General features: G+C 40.0%; 1 protein-coding gene across 3 annotated transcripts in view; it reads right to left on the bottom strand.

Moving 5' to 3' along the window:
• Positions 1-387: 387 nt before the first annotated feature.
• EFNA5 (ephrin A5) overlaps positions 388-20,641 on the bottom strand; it is a 219,093-nt gene continuing 198,839 nt past the window's right edge. For 2 of the 3 annotated variants that reach the window (XM_080973195.1, XM_080973196.1), the window contains exons 3-5: positions 11,350-11,415; positions 10,859-10,939; positions 388-3,809 (exon numbers count right to left, since the gene is read on the bottom strand). In XM_080973195.1, the coding sequence (XP_080829321.1) occupies positions 3,688-3,809; positions 10,859-10,939; positions 11,350-11,415 (269 nt within the window). In that variant the 3' untranslated portion in view covers positions 388-3,687. The remainder of the gene's footprint in view (positions 3,810-10,858; positions 10,940-11,349; positions 11,416-20,641) is intronic. The other variant, XM_080973197.1, reaches the window with a different exon arrangement.

Below are 20,641 nucleotides of genomic sequence, written 5' to 3' on the forward strand. Positions count from 1 at the left end.
GGTAATGCCAAATCAGAAACAGATCTGCCCATTCACTGCTCCAAATTTTAAACAGGGTGGGTGGGGGGAGATATATAAAAAAAGAAACTCGCCAGGGTTACGGAATAGGGAGGAAAAAGAACACATCTGATGCAGGGCATTTGGGAAGTAAGACTGATGAATACACATAATCTGACGGCAGTATGAATGAGTTCCATATTTTTCAAAACTGACACAGCCGCTGCTTTGATAAAGCAATTGATAAATATCAGTTTTTTAAAAAACAAAAAACAAACAACCAAACACATTCCCTCAACAGCTACTGTTTCTTTCCCTCAGCAGTGGTTATACAGGAAAGAAAATTATTTACATATGGCCCCTCTCAAATTTGTTTGCTTTTTTGGGGGGGGTGTGAGGGCACGCCAGTCACTGTAAAACGTCACATGTGATGCTGGCAAGGCCCCTTTTGAAACAAACCATCCATGAAAAGAATTTTTTTTAAAAGACAAAGAATCAGAAGGAAAACCATCCTCGCAAGAAATAAGAATAAGAATCCCAAAGCCATTGAGAACCAACATGCTAACTCAACCCCAAAGGGGAAAGTTAAGCTTAAACATCACACGGCTCCAACGTCAGGACATTAACACTGAGGACAAAATATTGAGCATCAAATGTCGCACGGCTCCAAGTCTTGACATCGTGAAATCTTGAGCGTCTGGGTGCATGGGTTTCATGGGTGAGTTCTGAATGGTGACTTGTTGCGACTACTTGCCATTTGGTTCTCAGTCGCCACAGTGAATGTTTCTGTCATATGATCAGTGGGGGTGCGTTTCTTTTATTTAATTTTTAATATCATGAAAGTCTATTTATTTTCTCACTTACAAAAGACATAAGAATCAAATTAATACTTTATTATCAAACACTATATACAACAGAGGCTGCTAATAATACAGAATTTAAAGAACAAAGCATTTTGTTTGTTTTAACTCGTCTTTCCTTTGCCATCCAAGAAAGTACAGTACAAAACAATTATTTCTAAACTAACACGAAATGTTACCTTGTCGTCTATTAAAGGATACACAGTATCCACCAAACAGATCAATCCTTATTTCCCCACTACCCTTTGCAAAGCCCTCGGGCAAACTGGGAGGGGGTGGCATAGGGCACACTTGCCTGGGCTCAGGGGCTGCCGTAGCGGAATTTGGCTCTTCGGACTTCACGCCGGGGGACAAAGGCTGCTGTAAACTTCCACACTGGCATCTTTTTCAAGATGTCGAAACGACACGCATACACACACCAGAGAGATTCAAAAAACCTTCAGACGTTGCTCGTTTGGCATGATTGAGATTGCCTGATGCCATTAAGTATCCAAAGCAGAGGTCCTGCAAAATTACTGCCCACAAGGATTGCGTTGGATGTTGAGCAGTTGTCAGCAGCTTTCGCTGTAAGGCAGTGCCGCCTTTATTTGTTAGGTTAGCAGTGCACTGTGGCAAAGCAAAGGGCTGAATTCACTGTGGTGAAAACTTTGTGTTGCTAAAAAAAAGCGTGCTCTCGAGACAGAAGTGAGTCCAGTTTTTCATTATTTATAGATGAATTATGGAAAACAGCTATAGTCATCGTTAGGACATCAACTCATGTTTGCAGTTGACATGGAACCATCTCAGGGACATTAAGTGGTGTGCTCCACAGCCATGACTTTTTTCACTATTTCCAAGGTCATTACTTGCTAGCTACCTGTGCACTGCCATTTCTGAGATATATGTGCACCAAGTGCATTATACTGAAGAGAGAAGATTTATTTAATGTAAGGACAATGCCATCTCTCAACATAGGCTGTTAGTGTGCGGTATTAGACGTCTCTGTGCTTTCAAACACAGCCCATACTGTATGGTATCAGGCAAGCCCAGAGTGCTCTAAATTTACTTTCTGCTATTTTTGGATCGTGAAATCCTTCAACTTTTTTCTTTTTTAAAAAAACACATCCTGCTTTCCTCTCTTAAACAAACAAACAAACAAAAAACATTCACAAAATGCTGTCCATTTGCATCATGATTTAGTATTAAATTACACTTTTTGTTGTCCTGCGGAATTTAGCGCATTCTTGTAAGGCTTTGTTCTCAAGAGTTTGCGGTAAAAGTCAACTTTCTAAAACAATCACTTCCATGATGCCTATTCAATCTCCTGCAAATCAACGCCTGCCTAAGCCAATGGAAACCCACAAGGAAGGCATTTCCTGGTAAATGGTTTTTATTAGTCCCTAACAAAGTAGTTTTCAGGTGCCTAAGGGTTCAGCCCTGATTCCAACCAAACAAGACAGCACCCCATAATCCTCTTACCATTTTTATCATCTTTAAATAGGACAAGCATATATAATTACTTGGTATATCTAAATAATGCATTTTCTATTCTAGTGGGTTTTCAAAAAAATATTTAGTTCAAGGTCTTTGGGAGTCCACCTACGTATCCTCCTGCTGATAAAGGTATTTCTTCCACTTCTCAACTGTGTTGGAAAGGAAGAGAGCTACAAAACCAATGCCTCAACGTTCACTCCAGAGTTCAACACGCTCTTCCTAACCTTTTCCTTCTCCCTAACCCACAGCCCTCTATGACAAGTATCCTGGTCCCTTTCTGGCAGGAGTTTACTCCAGTGGTTGCCAAACTTTCAAAGGGAGGCAAATCATGAGCACCCTGGAGATTTTGCATCTCTGACCATGTTTTCTCCACCCGGTGCTGCTATCATCCTAGCATGTATCATCACTTAAAGAGTGGTATCGAAGGCTACCGGCTAGTAAATCAGCCTTGGGAAAGGTCACTTTATTCACACAAAGAAGAAGAAAAAGGAACAGAAAATGCCTCTTTGCATTTGAAGAAAAATTATTGTAGCACCATGGTGATCTGTTTCAAAAGAAAAATAATCTGGTGTGCACTATCCACTTAGAGAGATACCAGAGGCACTCACACCCCAGCGAAGCTTCCTCTATCTGACCTTGCTTGTGTGCTAGCATTCCTCAGTAGCCACTTTCTTCTCCCCTGATGACAAGAGTGTCTGTTGTGGAGCGTAAGTTCTACTGTGAATAATCTTTCAAGGCAGTTGCATACAAAACAGTATCTCTTCCCTATGAAAAGCCTGTTCATTGATAAATTCCTGGAGGAAATGGCATTACGCTATATCTGTTCTCAGTATCTCCCCTCCAGTCCTGACATGGTGATACAGTGCCTTGCATGATCGTCTTACAGCGCTCAACGAGGAGACATAAATATTGTATCGGAGTGAGTAAAGACTCCTCTTGGTTTTCCAAACAAGTTCCTTATCTTCCAAATGACTGCACCTGCTACTAGTCTTCCTTCTCCACATACAGGTGGGCCCAGAGAGCTAACCGAGGCGGTATCTTAAGAGAGGCTGCAGAGAACGTAAGAATCACTAGTGTCAATATTGAAATTTGGCATTTTCATTTGGAGTCCTTTTATTTTAGAAGGGGTCAAGGAAAGCCACGGGGAAGATGGGGAGTGGCAAGAGGGCTAGTTATGCCTCTTCAATTTTTGCTCACAGTTCAGGTTGCAGAGGAAGAAGGGGAGGAGATTGGGGAAGGGAAACAAACCAACATCAGCAAAACCAATATAATGTCCCGTTCTTGGGATGAGCAATTAAGCGGATCTTTGATGTTCCAAGACCCTGATGTTGTCTGTGACAGATTACTATAATATGTGCTATAACGTCAAAAGCATTGCCAGGAGGAACAGGAGGGTTGCCAAAAGCCGACTGGATATCCTTGGTCTCTGTGCTGCGTTCTCACCACGGGACGGCTCAGCAGACTCATGTACGGTATCATCTGTTCAAATGGGGGGGGGGGAGAACACACAAATTCTAATGAAGCATTGCATCTTTAATGAGCCTCGAGATTACAGCTCCAGCATTTCAGTACAATACAGAAAATCAGATTTTGTACTGTGTGGGGCTTTAAAAACCACAACACCCCATCATTCATACACATGTGATGCACATTCAACAAACATTTCTCTCTCTATCAAAGTGAGCAAAAAGCTGCTAGCTGAAATACCGGGCATGTGTTCAATTCCTGGCATAGTCTTGTGCATTAATATCTCTGTCCCAGTTGCATTACCCCCAAATCAGCATGTGCTTCAACTGTATGTTACCATTCATACAACACTTGTTCTCCACGGCACAATTAGTAGACTGCATTTTATTGGAAGGCTAGGCTTATTGTGTGGAGATGACAATTCTGTTAGTTTTACCCTTTAAAAAGCTCAGGAGATGGGAAGTGCATAACTACTGGTGCATGTTAGAGAAATCCTAAGTACCACAATAGTGGAACAAGTCAGGTGGCCTACGTGAAAGTATCGACGTGTCATAGCGCAGTGGCTGAGCTTGTGACTTTGCATGGGTTTTGTCCCAGGTTCAATCCAGGTAGGACTAGAAAAGACTTCTGTCTAAAATCCTGGACAGTTGTTGCCAATTGGTGTAGACCAGCCTCTTCCAACCTTGGGTCCCCAGATATTGTTGGACTTAAACTTCCATCATCCATAGCTAGCAGGACCAAGGATTGGGGAGCCAAGGTTGGGAAAAGCTGGTGTAGACGATACTGAGCAAGACTGATTTATACTAATTAGCTTCTATTTGCACTGAAGCTTTTAACCCTGTAAGTATTCATATAGAAAAGAACTAAAAACAGAAAAGGCCTGTAAAGGATGCAGTTGTGTGTGCGACTTTTAAGTGTACTGAATTTGTGGTTTGTAATATTAACTCTAATGGAGTTGTGATTCTAATTCTAAAACTACTGATGCTAAATAGTTATGAGCAAATTTGTTTTTCCAGAATCATAGCATGCCTATTTGAAAGCTTTAGATTAACACACTGTAAGTTACTCAACACCTGAAGGCAGCCCTGGTTAGTGAAGTTTGATGTTTTATTGTGTTTTTACTATTTTGCTGGGAGCTGCCCAGAGTGGCTGGGGAAAACCAGCTAGATGGGGGTATAAATAAAATTATTATTATTATTATTATTATTATTATTATTATTATTATTAACAAGCTCAGTGGGTCTAAAAAATCAAATTGGGTTTTCACTGACGAACATAGCTTTAATTGTCAAATATTTGGACAGTGATACTGACATTATCAGGGTCACTATATGCAATGGAAAATGTTAAAGGGCTGATAAAAACCTTCACCACTGATTTTTGTTGAATACCAGAATGGAATTAATACAATTTTTGGTGAATTACAGCTAATGAAAAATAACCAACATTAAAACTTTGAGGAAAGCCAAGACCTATTAGTGGTGAAACAGGTAGAGCAGAATATTCTATTTCTCTTTTGAACACATCTCAATGATATCACAAAAAGTCAGATGCAATTTCAGGGTACATATCAGCTATTCTTAACAGAGAAAATATTAGTCATGTTAATTTTTATTGAATATGTCAGACATACTAGTTGGATCAGTTTATGGTGTCAGAAAAATGTTCAGATTCGAAACAGTCTCTATACTGTATATGATACATCAGGCTAAATTTTTAAAGCAAGTTTTATGAACTTGCATCCCCGAGTAAAATCCCCAGTATGGTAGAAGAACTTTTAATTTTTTCCCCAAATACTTAACACATTCTGAACTGGCTCATAAGTTACTTAAAAACTCAAAGTGCATTCATTTGTTGATTCATCTGAATTAAGCTAGCAAAAGCAAGGCACTGGTTTCAACTCCAATGCTTAAAATCTCACTTTAGTCATAAAACAGATCCTGAATGCATGAGTTTATTTATTGATGTATCACGAACATTTAAGCCCTGCTTTTCTGTTTTAAAAAAGATGAAAACAAGACAATAGAAACATAATAAAATACAAAATTAACGGCAGGTAAAAGACAAAGATAAGAATGGCAGATGAAACAATTTACAAATAACCACAATGGGAAGATTAAGAACAATTTACAAAAACCACAATGGGAATATTAAAAAACAACAACCAAAAACTTAGTGGGTCAAATGACAGCTGCAAGAGAGAGGTCTTCGCCCACTGGTAGCAGAAAAGAGGCAGATTCACTCTTGCTAGAGAGTATCAGAACCTCAGAGATGCCATCTTGAAGGTTCTCTCTTGCATGCTGGCTAAATGCAACATAGATTTGGGTTGGATGGGGAATAGTTTTTCTCCAGGTAACCTTAATGAATGGGCAGACTCAAATGGAATCACTTTTAAACATCCTGGTCCTTATGCTCTTTTATGGGGTCTTATTGGAGCCCTCACATTTTTAATATTGTATGGGCCCACCAAGATTATCTGCTTCAAAGCTTCTCCAGGAAACCCCTAGCACCTAGAAGTACTAATTCACATTAGAGAATGAGAGCTGATGATGTCTTCTTCAATGTACTGCCACATCCTACATTTTAGGAGGCAGAATGAAGTCAAGTTGCCCATCTTGTCTTAATGATTTATTAGAGAGCTAAACAGAGATAAACCATGAATTTAAACACAATGGTAGCATGTTATTGTTGATTAAACTGCTGGTGTAGACCCTCTCTGAAATTACTGCCCTAGAAATAAAGTTTAAAATGTTTACTTTGTGAATTATGAGTTTCAACTATTCAGTTTCCTCCTTATTTTTGATATGGTACAAAGTGTATGGAACCATAAATTAGATGTACTTCCAATTATTAAGCAATGATGGGTAGGTAAACAAGGTGGATGCCCAAGTAATATCTATTACTGTGGGAACAACCAACTTTGGAAGTCAGGTGGGTGGCTGCCAGTTTTTTAGGTTCATTTCAAACCCATACAATGTTATTTTTTGGGTGCAATAAAATTTCAGTTGCCAAAGTTTCAGTTGGCATTAAATTCCTGGAAGATTGCTGTATACAATTACTGGTTGATGTTATTAAATTGGCTGCTGCTCTTATTTTTATTTATTCATTTTAAATCTTATTTTAATTGGAATGGGCTGGTTTTAACTAATTTTTGTTTAAGTTACTTTGGAGGAATGGTGGGGGAAAATATAAAAGAAAAAAATTGACTGCTGGGCAACTGCCTTTGTCCCCACCCCAAACGTAAAAGACAAAAGGAGAGCACACAAACCAGACATGTACACTACAATACTAGCATGTTAGTACACAGTTTAGACAGCATGCAACAAAACTCAGTGGGACTGTCCCTGTTAATGAAGCAGCATGTTAATAGCAAACTGTTAGTGAGCTGGGAATTAATATCAAATATTTTCTCAGGCAACCTTGTGAAAATACTCTGTGAATGGGAGCTGGCCCTGCTCCAGATCTCTGTACATGCTGCAATGTGGCTTCTCCATTAACTTCAAAGTTGTTGTTGTTGCCCTATACCGGCAACAGGGATGCAGAGGTGGAGCTACCTTGTCATCAAAGGTGGGAGGAAGGCTTTGATTGTATGAAAACTTTCTCATGCAAAAGAAGCCTCTGCGTCAGCGTAAATGTGCTTTTCATTTAGGCATCTCCCTGCACCACCTACTCTTCTTCACTCTACCAACATTTTGCATTGCGTTTAGATACCACACGCTAATGACTCATTAACATGGTTTCGCTGCTCTTCTGCAAAACAGATTCCTAGGCATTTTAGGATCTTCATGCTCAGAAGAGGAACATTCTCACGGATAAAACTGACAATGATACGCAACTGTTTTAGACTTTTATGGAAACTGAACTTCTTGCATAAGTATTTTGCCTTTATCGATACTGAGAAGTGTGTGTTGGAACTGGTTTGATTTTGCTTTGCTATAACACATTTGTGTCTAACGTAGTATCTTAATCATAATGCCTTGCAATTGAGCAGCTGCCATAGTACATCTGGGGCCGCCTATGTGCTTAAGTTTCAAACAGTTGATAAATTCCAGCCGAAGGAACTTCCATTATGGAAAAATGACATCTAAAACAGGATAAAAGCATTTTTAAAAGTATTTAAATTCTCATTTGTGAGTGCAAGTAGTAGTCTTTTTAAATAAATGCTTTAAATATAAGGTGGACAGTAGCCAGCCAACACAAAGGTTTTGGCTGTAAGAGTGAAACAACAGCAACACCCTGATATACCAGCGTGATGAAAACCAATGTCACCTGTGTCCTGTGTCAGGAGTTAAATGCACTATAATTACTCTGCATTGATAAACAGACTTCGGCAAATTTGTCAGGATAATGATGGCAAGGGGTCCTTTCTCCTCTGGTGAGTGAATGAGGTGGTAATGAAGCTTTTAGGTTCTACCTATTGTTCACAATGGATTAGCTCATATTCAAAAGTTGAAAGGATAGATAAATGCATGTTCAGCTACTTTAAAACTGTTAAGAAAAAATGGAAAATGTAGAGAACTCAGATTAAAAACAAGGCTCAGATAACGGAAGGTGGAGCTTGATTCTCTCATTCTTCTCTATGAAGTCATTGAGACAACTGAAAAGTCCCGTCCCCCCACTGAATTTCTACTCTCTGCTAGCACAGGGGTAGAGAACCATTGGGCTCCAGGCAAAATTAGGTCTGTCATGTGCCCCAATTTGGCCTGTGAGGCTGTTTTCCCTAACCCATGCCCACTTGCCACACAACGGACATCATATGTGATGTCAGGTGTGTGGCAGTTAGATATCCAGCAGTCAATGAATAATTTGGAGCCTTAAAATGCACTCGAAAGTGAAAGATAAATAACTTTTCATTCACCCTTTTAAAAAAGATAATATATGTTTCAATACTGATAAATGTGTGTGTACATTACTGTGGTGTCATAGTAGGACATGGTTTGTAGGACCTAATGCTTGCTACCAATCAAGGCTTGTGGTAGCTTGTACAAATGAGACATAATTTGTAGATATATTGATCAGACTGAACATAGCTCGTTACGTTGTAATTTGAGGGGGCAGAGCTTAAAAGGAAATTTAACAAACCGCAGAGCATCAGCAAATATGCTTTTCAGCTACTAAAATAATTTAGGAATGTGACACAGTGGTGCAGGGTGGGGATTATATTATTATTTTTCCTTTGAGGTTTTTGGGAAATATATAAAGCCATCTTTCAAAAGAATGTGATTTTTGATAAGTTCTGTTGCAATGCTCGTGCTCTGCTACTAGGTGTCACTATAGAGCTGTTTGTGCGCTTGAGTCAATGCAGACCTAAGCCTTTCCAAACTCCTTCTTGTGTATAAAATCCATTTTCTTCTTTAATCACGGTTAAAGCTGACTTCAGCATCAGATTTAAACATGGAGAAGCTGCTTAGCAGACCATGGTTAAGAGATATTCTAGTTAGCATCAACTGTGGTAAAACAACAACAGAGAATTCACATGCAAGGAGCAATGGCTGGAAGGAAAATGTGCAATTCCATGGGCCACTTCTAATCTCTTAACAATGATTAAGTGACCAGTGTGTTATATCTGCACTGGCTCTTAGAGACAAATCAGTAATAGAACATACAGCACAAAATAGTTGTCCCTTGCAAACAGTTGCCTCTTCATTAACTATCTGTGATAGGGACTAATAAAACTTCCTAGTTCCTTAGGATAAGACTATGTTTCTTTTACAGGGCAAGAGTATACTCAAGTATGGTAGAATAAATTTTCCACCCCACAGCCTGGAATACAAATACAATTATCAACTAGCCATATAGGCTCACTCTAAGATTCTGTATTTAATGGATAATGATTAAAATCTCTCATGTAAAAGCAATGTCCACAGGCACGTTCATGTTCAGTAGACAGTTTAGCTTTCAAAAGTTCTTTAATATTTTCACTATAAAAAGAGAACTGAAAAAAATAGTGTTGAGGTAACTGATTACAGATGGGATTGCAAAAAAAAATGTGTTTGCAAGTAATTATTTGAAAAAAAGAGTTTACATATATTTAGTTGGCAGAGTGCATATATAAATCCATGCACACATAAAACATCTATAGAGATGCATATTTTAATGAGCTCCAGCTATAATTATGTACATTGGTTTCAATGGGGACAGTTCTGTTTAGGCTTAACTCAATCCCATTGAATCAAAGAAATTTAAAAGCATTTAATTAACAAGATTGCACTCTAAATTTACAGAGCAAAACTTCCAAGTGTATGTATATCTTATTCATATTTATGAAAGCATTTGTACTGCAGGCAGTCTTTTAAAGCATACAGATATATTCCCATCAAGATCAGCCTGAATAGTAATACTCATTTGCACAAGGATCTTTATGAACACTTGTAGACAAGTCTTTCACATATGCTATTAGTTTAAAGGTACAGAATGATATACAGCCATTGTTCTCATTTTAAAGCCTGAAATAATTTTGATTTTAACCAGTAGAACTTATTGTATATTTGTTCTACCATATAGATCAAAACGTGACACTTTTGGAAAGGTAGCTTTATTAAATTTATAAGATTCTGTCCACCCATTGGACAACTGACCTATCAATGATGTTAGGGTCAATTGCTTGTTGTGGGCAGGGAAACCACTGGTTTAAATGCTTCTAAATACATAGATGTGTAAACATGTAAACAATATCAAAAGTATATAAACACACACACACACACACACATTTCCTCTCTTAATTATTTATGTCCTGAATGGATACTGTGGTGTTGCGGCAACTTACTGCAAAAATGGGGTGGGAATGGGGACAGAGGAACTGCTATTTTTTAAAAAATTGGGATGCCATGTTTGAGTAAATAATTTGTCATGGAAAAAAGCATACTTTGCCTCCCATCCATTGGACAAGAATACTAGCGCTAGCAAATGAGAAACACCATAAACAATATTAGCATTGCGGGAAATGAGTAAAAGCAGAGTCATTTTACCATGCAAACTATGCAGAGAGAAAGAAGGGAAGAGAAGCAGGCGCACCAGAGGATAGAGGCATTTGTTAAAAGAGATTCTCTAAGCATACTAACCTGCTGGTTCTAATGAATTTTCTACTTTGTCGTTAACATCGAAAACACGGTCATGAACACCTATAGTTTTCATACAGTTGTCTATAACAAAAATAGAGATAACAGCCAAATATGTTAGTGAGACACCCTTAAATCCCCCATTTTCCTTTTTGTTGTTGTTGTTGCTCTATGTGATTTCTATTTCTATTTCTATTATATGTACGTATCTCTTGGTTGTGGCATACTTCCAAACGCCACAATAACTGTCTTTTTGTACAACAGTCTAAGAAACAACAAGTTAGCAACTGCTGTGTACTTGAAACAAATAAGAGTAAAAGCTTTGTGAAAAATGATAAAAAAGATATGGTGAAAACAAAAACAAAAAAGCCGCTATATAGAACAGATACCACACAGGATTCAAGAGTAAAAAAAGAAGTTTTTACTGCTGTTTAACAGACCAAACAAAGCATGTGCTATTAAGCCACCCTCTAAGCAAGATCTAAATAACTTACTTGCAGGCCGTACAAAGACTTTCAGCTTTAGACAGGACCTCCTCCCATTATCAGGGATTGCAGATGCTGTTGAAGAGAAGGGGGAGGAAGCATAGTTACTCTTTGTCCTACAGACATAATGTAGTACATTCTTCTTTTCCTAAGATAACACATCTGCAGCACATTAAAAAAGGAAGAAAGTAGATGATATGGGGCAGTCTGAATAGCAATAAACTGAAGCTTCAAGGCCACGCCACTGCTCTTTTTGCAAAAGAAAGAGTGGCATAACAACTGTGCAAAGTAAGAAGCCACAGAACCCACCCACCAGACTCTACCCTTGAACCCCAATAAGACTCAGGCCAACAACCACAGCAACAGCAACAGCAGAAGCAGCAGCAGCAGCAACAACAACCCAGCTTGCTTCTACAAATTGGTTCTAAGAGCCAGTCTGCAAGGCCACTTTTGATGTAGTAAGGTGGGTGCAGAAAATCATTTTCACATGCTAACATACTAAATAATAACTACCTGAAAGCTGCAGTGACTTAAAAATTCTAATGGGAATCATTTTTTTCTGCTGCTACTGAGTATATTTTTCAAGAACTATTGGTATGGGGCTGGATGAATGGAAGAACTCCTTCCATTCACAGAAGGGACTGCAATCTATTCCAGCGGAGCCTCTTCCTGGCTGAATTTAATATACAGTGGTACCTCGGGTTAAGAACTTAATTAGTTCCAGAGGTCTGTTCTTAACCTGAAACTGTTCTTAACCTGAAGCACCACTTTAGCTAATGGGGCCTCCCACTACCACCGCGCCACCGGAGCACGCTTTGTGTTCTCATCCTGAAACAAAGTTCTTAACCCGAGGTACTATTTCTGGGTTAGCGGAGTCTGTAACCTGAAGTGTATGTAACCTGAAGCATATGTAACCCAAGGTACCACTGTACTCCTTCTTCCGCCAGAATTCCCCCCGCCCCATGCTCTCTCCCACACTGTTACAAGGAGTTCTCCGACCCTCCAGAGAGAGGTGCCACAGTGAGAAGGAGACCTAGACAAAGTATTTCTCCTCAAACAGCAGGAACACACTGAGATTGGAGTTCAGGTCACAGGAGCTCTGTATCCAAGAAACACAATGATCCAAATAAGTGTAAAATATGTCTGCACTGTGGCAAAGAGATGCAAAAGCCAGGATGAACTTGCCCTGAACTTTGGGCTGAGGCTTGCACTAAAATGGTGTGCATTGCCACAGAGCAAATAGTTACTTCCACTGGGGCTGGGAATGTAGTACAGACATCTGGCCCCACTTGTGCACAATCAACTCTCGTACGACTGCATATACGCGTTGCACCAGGAAATCAATCAATCAATCAATCAATCAATCAATCAATCAATCCTAAGCTGAAATGGCTAAAGAGAGCTAGAAAATCCTTGTAGCTCACAAGGATACCTTCCCCAGAGTCAGAACAGGATGCCAGTAAGCCAAAGGTCCAGGCTCCAAAATGGCACATGGGAGCTCTTGCTGCTGCTGCTGTGCTACCCCGCTCAACAGCTGTTCGGCCGGAATCTGTATGTACTGCAGTAGGCTCCCCACTTACTCTCATTTTGCTTATGTGGGTTGGGGGCTGGAACGTAACCCCCGAATAAGTGGGGAGTCACCTGTATTAAGAAAAGCCAGTTAACTGTTGAAGATTCTGATTATAAAGTTACTAAAACTGTGGTCCTTCTTCACCTCAATAAAAGTGTTTCATTTCTTCATTACTGGTTCTAGGGGGTAATCATGTGATGCCGTTAAAACACTGGAAACTGCTACATTTATGAAATTCCTGCTTTCAGCAAATCACGAATCTGCTTTCAGGAATCATGAACTGCTAATACAGTGGTACCTCGGGTTAAGTACTTAATTCGTTCCGGAGGTCCGTACTTAACCTGAAACTGTTCTTAACCTGAAGCACCACTTTAGCTAATGAGGCCTCCTGCTGCCGCCACGCCGCCAGAGCCCGATTTCTGTTTTTATCCTGAAGCAAAGTTCTTAACCTGAAGCACTATTTCTGGCTTAGTGGAGTGTGTAACCTGAAGCATATGTAACCTGCAGTGTGTGTAACCCGAGGTACCACTGTAATTATATGCATTGATGTGGAAATTGGTTTGCCTCTAAATTAACGCATGTGGTAGGTCACACGACTCATTGAGTGGTCCAAATGTGCACATTTTTAGTCATATGACCATGTACCACAGGGAAATGGAATCATGGTTTGTAGCACATCCAGATGTCAGTCTGTCCACCAACAGGTATATTATTATTTGAGGATATAACACTGGATGAAGATAAGTGTCGTACTGATTGTGCTACATAATTAACCGCTGCTGTTGATTTTATAATGCTGTAAAGAAATGCAGTAAATGAAAGGAGAAAAGCCCAGGTGAGTGAAGAGCTTGGTGGTGGGTATTATGAAAACAATCCATTTGTTTGATTATGGATGCTGCAAAGAATCCAACTGCCCTGTACTAGACAGCTGGCTTGGAGAGGGTTCGGCAGACAGCGCCCACGAGACTGGTGCTAAAAAAAGGCCTTTGTGATAAGGCGCTGGTAAAAGGCACCGAGGGATAGTATTTGTGACAGACTTGAACTGGAGCTCGATGACAAAAAGAGATTAGTGGTTTGTGTACACAGCCAGCCAATAACCAACACACTAAGCCTCAAGGTAAGTGGGGCTTATAGGGACTTTGGGAAGACTTGCTTAAAAAAATACGTGTGGCTTTATTAAGCAAGTGTTCTTGTTCCAGAGCATATTCCAAGTGCTTCCACGATCTCAGAAGATGCTAACTTTGATAATTTTGTTTTCACTGAGCATGCATGATGCCCTTATTCAATCTGCTGCTCCTTTGTATAGTTGATTATAGGTAGACATTAATTTACTGCATCTTCATTATTGATATATGCAGATGTAGATGGTAAAAGAATTATGAACCGGCTCCTTCAGACTTTGAGTCATTGTTTCCAAGGCATATTTTCTGGGGGGAAGTGGCAAGTTCAAGGAGGGAAGGGAGGAACACAAGAGAAAGAGGGGGTGGCAGTTCAAATAGAGTAAGCCAGCACTTGTTAGAAGTGCCTGCCTACCTCTTTTAATCACAAAACAAAACTGAACAGCAATGATGCTTTCCTGCTCTGCCTGGTACTCACTGACAAGCAGTTAAGAAGTGCTAACAGCTGGCTTGGCCGTAGGCTCTCACTAAATCAAAGTTGGTAAAAAAAACAACCAGCAACCCTCTCTCTACTGACATTTACAGTAACTGATGTGTTACAGGGCACTGCATTGCACTCTGTAGGGGCATCCAGGAAACTGTGTCCTTCCTGTGGCCCCTGATGAATATACAAATCCTTCTCAAGACAGGACAGGATGCTTAACAAAATCGGAATACTGTATTCCTTACCTAACAAGCAAATTTGCTTGCCCTGTTAGCCTAAGCAAAAATTAGTATTTGATTATTTCCTGCTCCATCCAGACTTTTAATTGATTTTTACAAATGACAGCCTACATACTCAAAGGCAGGATGTCAGTTTTATGCTCTTACTTTGGAAGCTATTATTTGCCTTTGCAAAATAAAGGCAGCATGGATTTTGCTATCCTATAAACTACCTGGTGTATTTTTTCCTCTAATAAAACAGAAAGGCAATCGTTTCCATCTGCTCTCTTTATGATTATAACCAGTTTTACCACAACTAAAGGGAGAAAATGCACAAACTGCTGACAGATTAGTGCTTATATGGTAGCTTTGCCTCTGCATATCATGGGATAGTTCTACTCTTTCATGCCCAAATACTAGTTTTGCATTCATTCACACACTCCTGACGAGCTCTGTGTTTGTTTGTTTGTTTGTTTGTTTGTTTGTTTGTTTGTTTGTTTGTTTGTTACTACTTTTCACAGAGTGTATCCCCAAGAATAAATGCAGACCCCTTTCACTCCAAATGATGTCAGGTACCAAGAATAAGATTGATATCCCTTTAGTAACTTGAGCAGGGTGATTTTGAGTTTCTTGCTTGCTTTGTTCTTCTTTTACTTTGAAACAAAGCTACAATAATTGCATTTAAAATGCATTAAGCAATCCACAAAAATTAAACCACTACCAGGCATTGCTAATCCACATTCCAAAATACTAGCAGATGCTAAACTTTTCTAATCAGAAAAATAGTATCTTGACAAATTAACTGATCTCTACCTTTATTAAGTATTCAGAATCTGAGCAAGCACTGATTCCGTCTATGAACCCTTACTGATTAGTGAATTCAAGGTACATCTGCAATCAGGGGTGCTAACACGGATCTTCTGCATGTCAATTTAGCCAGACACCTCACCCTCAAAATCAAGTACAAATGTGCACATGCTAATTTAAAGACATATGCAAATTTAGAAACAATGAAATACAAAGTGGCTACACACAAGCAATCAGATGTCTTAAAAGACAGAATGCCATCAATGGAAGCTTTCACCATAATTGTCTTTCCATGCTAAAAAGCCTTAATCTGTTGAACTCCTGCCTGCCACACAGCTGTTATCACACAAGAGCCCTGCTCTCCCACAATGCCAACCCTAAATCATGCAAAGAACTGAGGTTTTGTTAATTGCAAACCAGTTATGTTACTGAACAGCTTTCATCAAATTGATCTTAGGCTAACAACCTACATTCAATACAATACCAGACATGATATTTCAGGTAGGATGGGGCTGGTCAGAGTCAAAGCAGATTTAAGATGTTCAGTCAAGGCTCAAATGCCCATGCATTGATAAACAGTTTAAAGGCAAGGAGCTAATACTATAGCAAACAGTCTTTTTTTCTTTCTTTCTTTCTTTCTTTCTTTCTTTCTTTCTTTCTTTCTTCTTTTTGAAATAACAATAATTTGACTCTTTGACATGGATATACCTATTTAAGTCCCCCAATTCCCTCTCCTCAACAGGCAAGAAAGCAATTAATCACACCACACTCTTTCCCCATTGTGCTTCCTGAATCACACTTTCTCAAGTACAATGTTGCACACACCCACAATATGGGTATATTAATGGTGCACTTTATTTACATTTGCACTGGCAAGAAGAATGTTTGTTGTTTACAAGGGGGGGGGGGGATACACTTCTTGCATGAAATTAAATTGGAGTTAGAAAGAACACACAGGGGGATTCAACTAATGAGTTTCAGCAGCAGCAGCCCTGTGCACAAACTTCCCCTTTCAATGGGGCTTTCCCCCTCCCTTCTCCCTGTGTCACCCTCTCAATTGATTTTGCAAGGGCTCAGGAGAACCCCTGGAACAACATGTGGGGGGAAGGAGGGAAGGATTGATCCATCTGGCAAGCCAGCATGCTTGCATCAATGGATCAATCGCCTTAGCATGGCATTCAATTCCTTTCATGAATTCCTGTCTCTTGTTGCTACCTTTTGCTTTGGGCTGCATACACCCAGTCACACTAAAATCCTGATTTCTCAACTTTTTTTTTGGACAACAATCATTTTTCTACAAGAGAAAACAAGAAAAAGAACTTTAGGGTGAATCAAGATTTCCTTTCCCATTGTCTGGAAAAGGGCTATCTGGTTCTCCCGAAGCTACTTTTTAAATCTTCCCTAGTTCATATAGAAAGGCGATGGCAAACCCAGATAGATAGATAGATAGATAGATAGATAGATAGATAGATAGATAGACCTAGATAACCTAGAGAGATAGATTCTTAAGGAAATCAGCCCTGAGTGCTCACTGGAAGGACAGATCCTGAAGCTGAGGCTCCAATACTTTGGCCACCTCATGAGAAGAGAAGACTCCCTGGAATAGACCCTGATGTTGGCAAAGATTGAGGGCACAAGGAGAAGGGGACGACAGAGGACGAGATGGTTGACAGTGTTCTTGAAGCTACAAACATGAGTCTGACCAAACTGCGGGAGGCAGTGGAAGACAGGAGTGCCTGGCGTGCTCTGGTCCATGGGGTCACGAAGAGTCGGACACAACTAAACGACTAAACAACAACAACAACAGTTCATATAGAATAATAAAATTGTAGACCTGGAAGGGGTCCAGAGAATCATCTAGTTCAGCAGGCCTATCTCCAACTGAAAACATTAACTATCAGTCGCTATATTTGACAAGCCTAATCAGTAATAACGGAGACTTTCTTTTGACTAAACTGGATGGGGGAAATCAGCGTCTATTGAAACTCTGTAAAACTAGCATAGGTACAAAATAGCAGTAGTGTCTTTCTGGCCTTTTAGGCACTAGCAAAGCTAGTGATGAAGATAAGTGGATGTCAAGGGATAGTCAGAGATATTTTTCTGCCCCTCTGTATAACTTGCATCTGCTTAGAAGATAATAACTACAGCACCTGCTCTTAAACAGCACATACTGTATTTGCTTAAGCAGTTTCCTCATTCCAAGATAACTTGCTTGCAAGAAACTTTGAGGAACACTTTCTTACTCTTTTGTATACCCAGGTCCTATTGTAAGAATGTTTCGTGAAGAGAGATCATACTAAGTTACTCTTCTGTGAAACACTGGCACAGACAATTCAATTTGTTCATTATGTTGTTAATCATTACTGTATATTGCTTACTGAATTCTGCTTTTGTCTTTTCTTTGTACATCTGCTGCAAACAATTTGCACTACTGAACAGCTAATCTTAAGGGCTCCCTATTATTCCCTGTTTGGTGTAGTGTCACAGGCCAGATGTAAACCCAACGTGTTGAATGGTGAAACTGACCTAGAAGCACCTGCTTCATCTTAAAATAACCATGCAGAATTATTAGCTCCATTAGGATGTCATTCCATGCTGGGAGAGTGAAATCTGAACCATGAGATTTTTCTCTCTCTTGTCATTCTAAAAAATAGCTGTCTACAAGACTGGAATAGATACCCAGAAGTCACAAAAACCAGTCAAGCGATCCTAGTCAGTCTGCAAACTTTGAAGGCGCAAACACAAGAACAGAGCCAACTCTATCCCACTACAAGCAAGTCTGAAAAGGATGTTCAGGCAGTTTTCTGCCTAAGTTATAACGACAAGCTCTTTGGGGTGTGTGAAAAAAGTATTTATAGCAATGATTTGCCTTTAGCCATTTCAAGCACAATACCATTGACATTAGTCAAATCCAAGATCCACATAACCTTATATAACCCTCAAATCTTAATTCTGATAGCCAGAAGCACCAAAAAATTTCCAATACTCTGTGTCAGCCCCAGAGATTTGGGAAGTTTCATTTTTAAGAAGCGCCATCTGCTTCCTCCTTTGTAAAGAAATGAGTTTGTGTGGGAGCATTAAAAATGCAGTTTCCCATTATGTTTGCCATGGGCAATATTTCTCAATTTGTGGGAGTCAAAAGAAAAGAGAGCCTATTAGTTGTTAGCAGAGCTGAGCCTTTCCCCTGTAGGATTTAGTGTGATTTACAGTACAACACAAATGTATGTAGATTAGCCAGGTAAATGCAGTATTAAGCATTAATATTCTTCTCACAATGCAAACTGAAAAAAGTTTCACATTTACATAGACACTATTGAAAAGGTCTACGGAAATTTAATGAACCAACAAAAAGTAAGTATGAGTATGATACACTTACAAAAGGAATTCTGTACATGGAAACTATTTTTTACAAAATTAAAAATCATAAGGCAGAGTATTTCTACCCACAAAGAAAGCTCCATCCCTCAGAAATCTGCACGCTTTAAAGATTTATCTGGATCACCATATATTGATTCTCATTTCCAACCCAAGAATTAATTGTCCAGTTGTCTCTAAATCTGACCGCTCATAGAGACTTAAGTCTTGTACATTCATTACTTGTTCATTCTTGAAACTTGCTTTATCAAGCATGCATCCTGAGTAAATTGCTTTCCTACATAGCCGTAGGAGGTGACTCAACTTGCTGGCAACATTTGATCTCACCTAGTCTGCCATATCTCTACATTTAATCATCAACAGGGTCAAGCTACTGACAAAGCGGAAGATTTTGAATGTCTTGAAGCAAGAGACAGGAGGATGCCAGCTGCAGATGATACAGCTCTAACAACTACTGAGAAAAATGCAAAAGCATTGGTAGAACATCTGCCTGACAATGTTAATTGAAAAAAATGTTTTAATAAGTAATGCATTTACTACTAATAATAATGATGATTAATTTATTAAATATGTGCATTCCCTTTCATCCAAAAATCACAGGGTGGTCTACAACATAAAAATGAGAACACAAAATACATAATTAAATGAAACAAACAAACCAGTAACACCCTTCCCACAAACACTCACATGCACATGGGAAACTGATTTATCTGCCTTCATTAGCTTTGATACGGGGATACTGAATGTGCCATGCAACTATGTTCCACTGCAGTGCTTATACCTGAGGAGAAACTGCCTCCTCTCTTCTGAAAGAGGGGTGTGGTGAAAGTCCCCTAAGATACATTTGTTGGTGTTTCAGCACGAACATAGAATGAAACACAAAACAGAACTCACATGCCTTAAGGGCGGAGCATAAAGACAGCAAATACCCCAGCTCATACATCCCATGGGGTAGGTGCTTAATTCACATGGCAGAGGAGCAGCGCAATCCCCTCCCCCCTACCACATCAATAGCATAAATTGAGTATTGCGTGTCAAGGCCCCCAAGCCAGCCCCCCAGAAAAAATAAATTCACACAGACACAGATTTTGGTTTAAGGTTAATGGGCAAAATTTAGGCCACAACTTTATTGATTACAGCAAATGTGAGCGGTATTTGCTTAGGCATTGGCAATAGACTCTATCTGACTCCTGCCCACCTTGCAGGGAGTCAGGGAGGGTAAACCACCCAAAGAGGAAGCCACATTGGGGGAACCCGCCTGCAGCTCTCCTCGGTGTTCCCAGAGGCCTGGCATGGCCCTAGCCCCTCAAGCGGACTTTGGACAGGATCCAGGCCCTGGATTCCTTTATCGGAATACCCTTGAACATGGAGGGGCAGGCAATGGCCGACCTCCCCCCCCCCCACATCAATAAGCCAATGCCTAACTGCCAAACCTTACAAAGTTGTAGTGATTGCTAAGAGGTAGGCGAAAACCAAGTGGCCAGTGCCAATCTGCCAAATGGAAAAATTCCTACCCGCCCCCCCGTCCCAAGACAGGCGACCAACCAAAGTCCAAAGCAAGGCCAGAGGGCACCTAAAACAAAAGGGAGGGAGGGGTGGGCGGGTGTTCGGCAGTGCGAAGCAGGTGCTCAGCACACGTCGCGCTACCGCTTTCATACCCCCCCCCCACGATCACCGCCTGGGGTGATTGTGGTGCCACCCTGGGATAAAGGGCATCACTCCCCCTACA

The sequence above is a fragment of the Podarcis pityusensis genome (assembly GCF_964106645.2).
Source record: "Podarcis pityusensis genome assembly, chromosome: 11".
In the NCBI taxonomy this organism is placed as follows: domain Eukaryota; kingdom Metazoa; phylum Chordata; class Lepidosauria; order Squamata; family Lacertidae; genus Podarcis; species Podarcis pityusensis.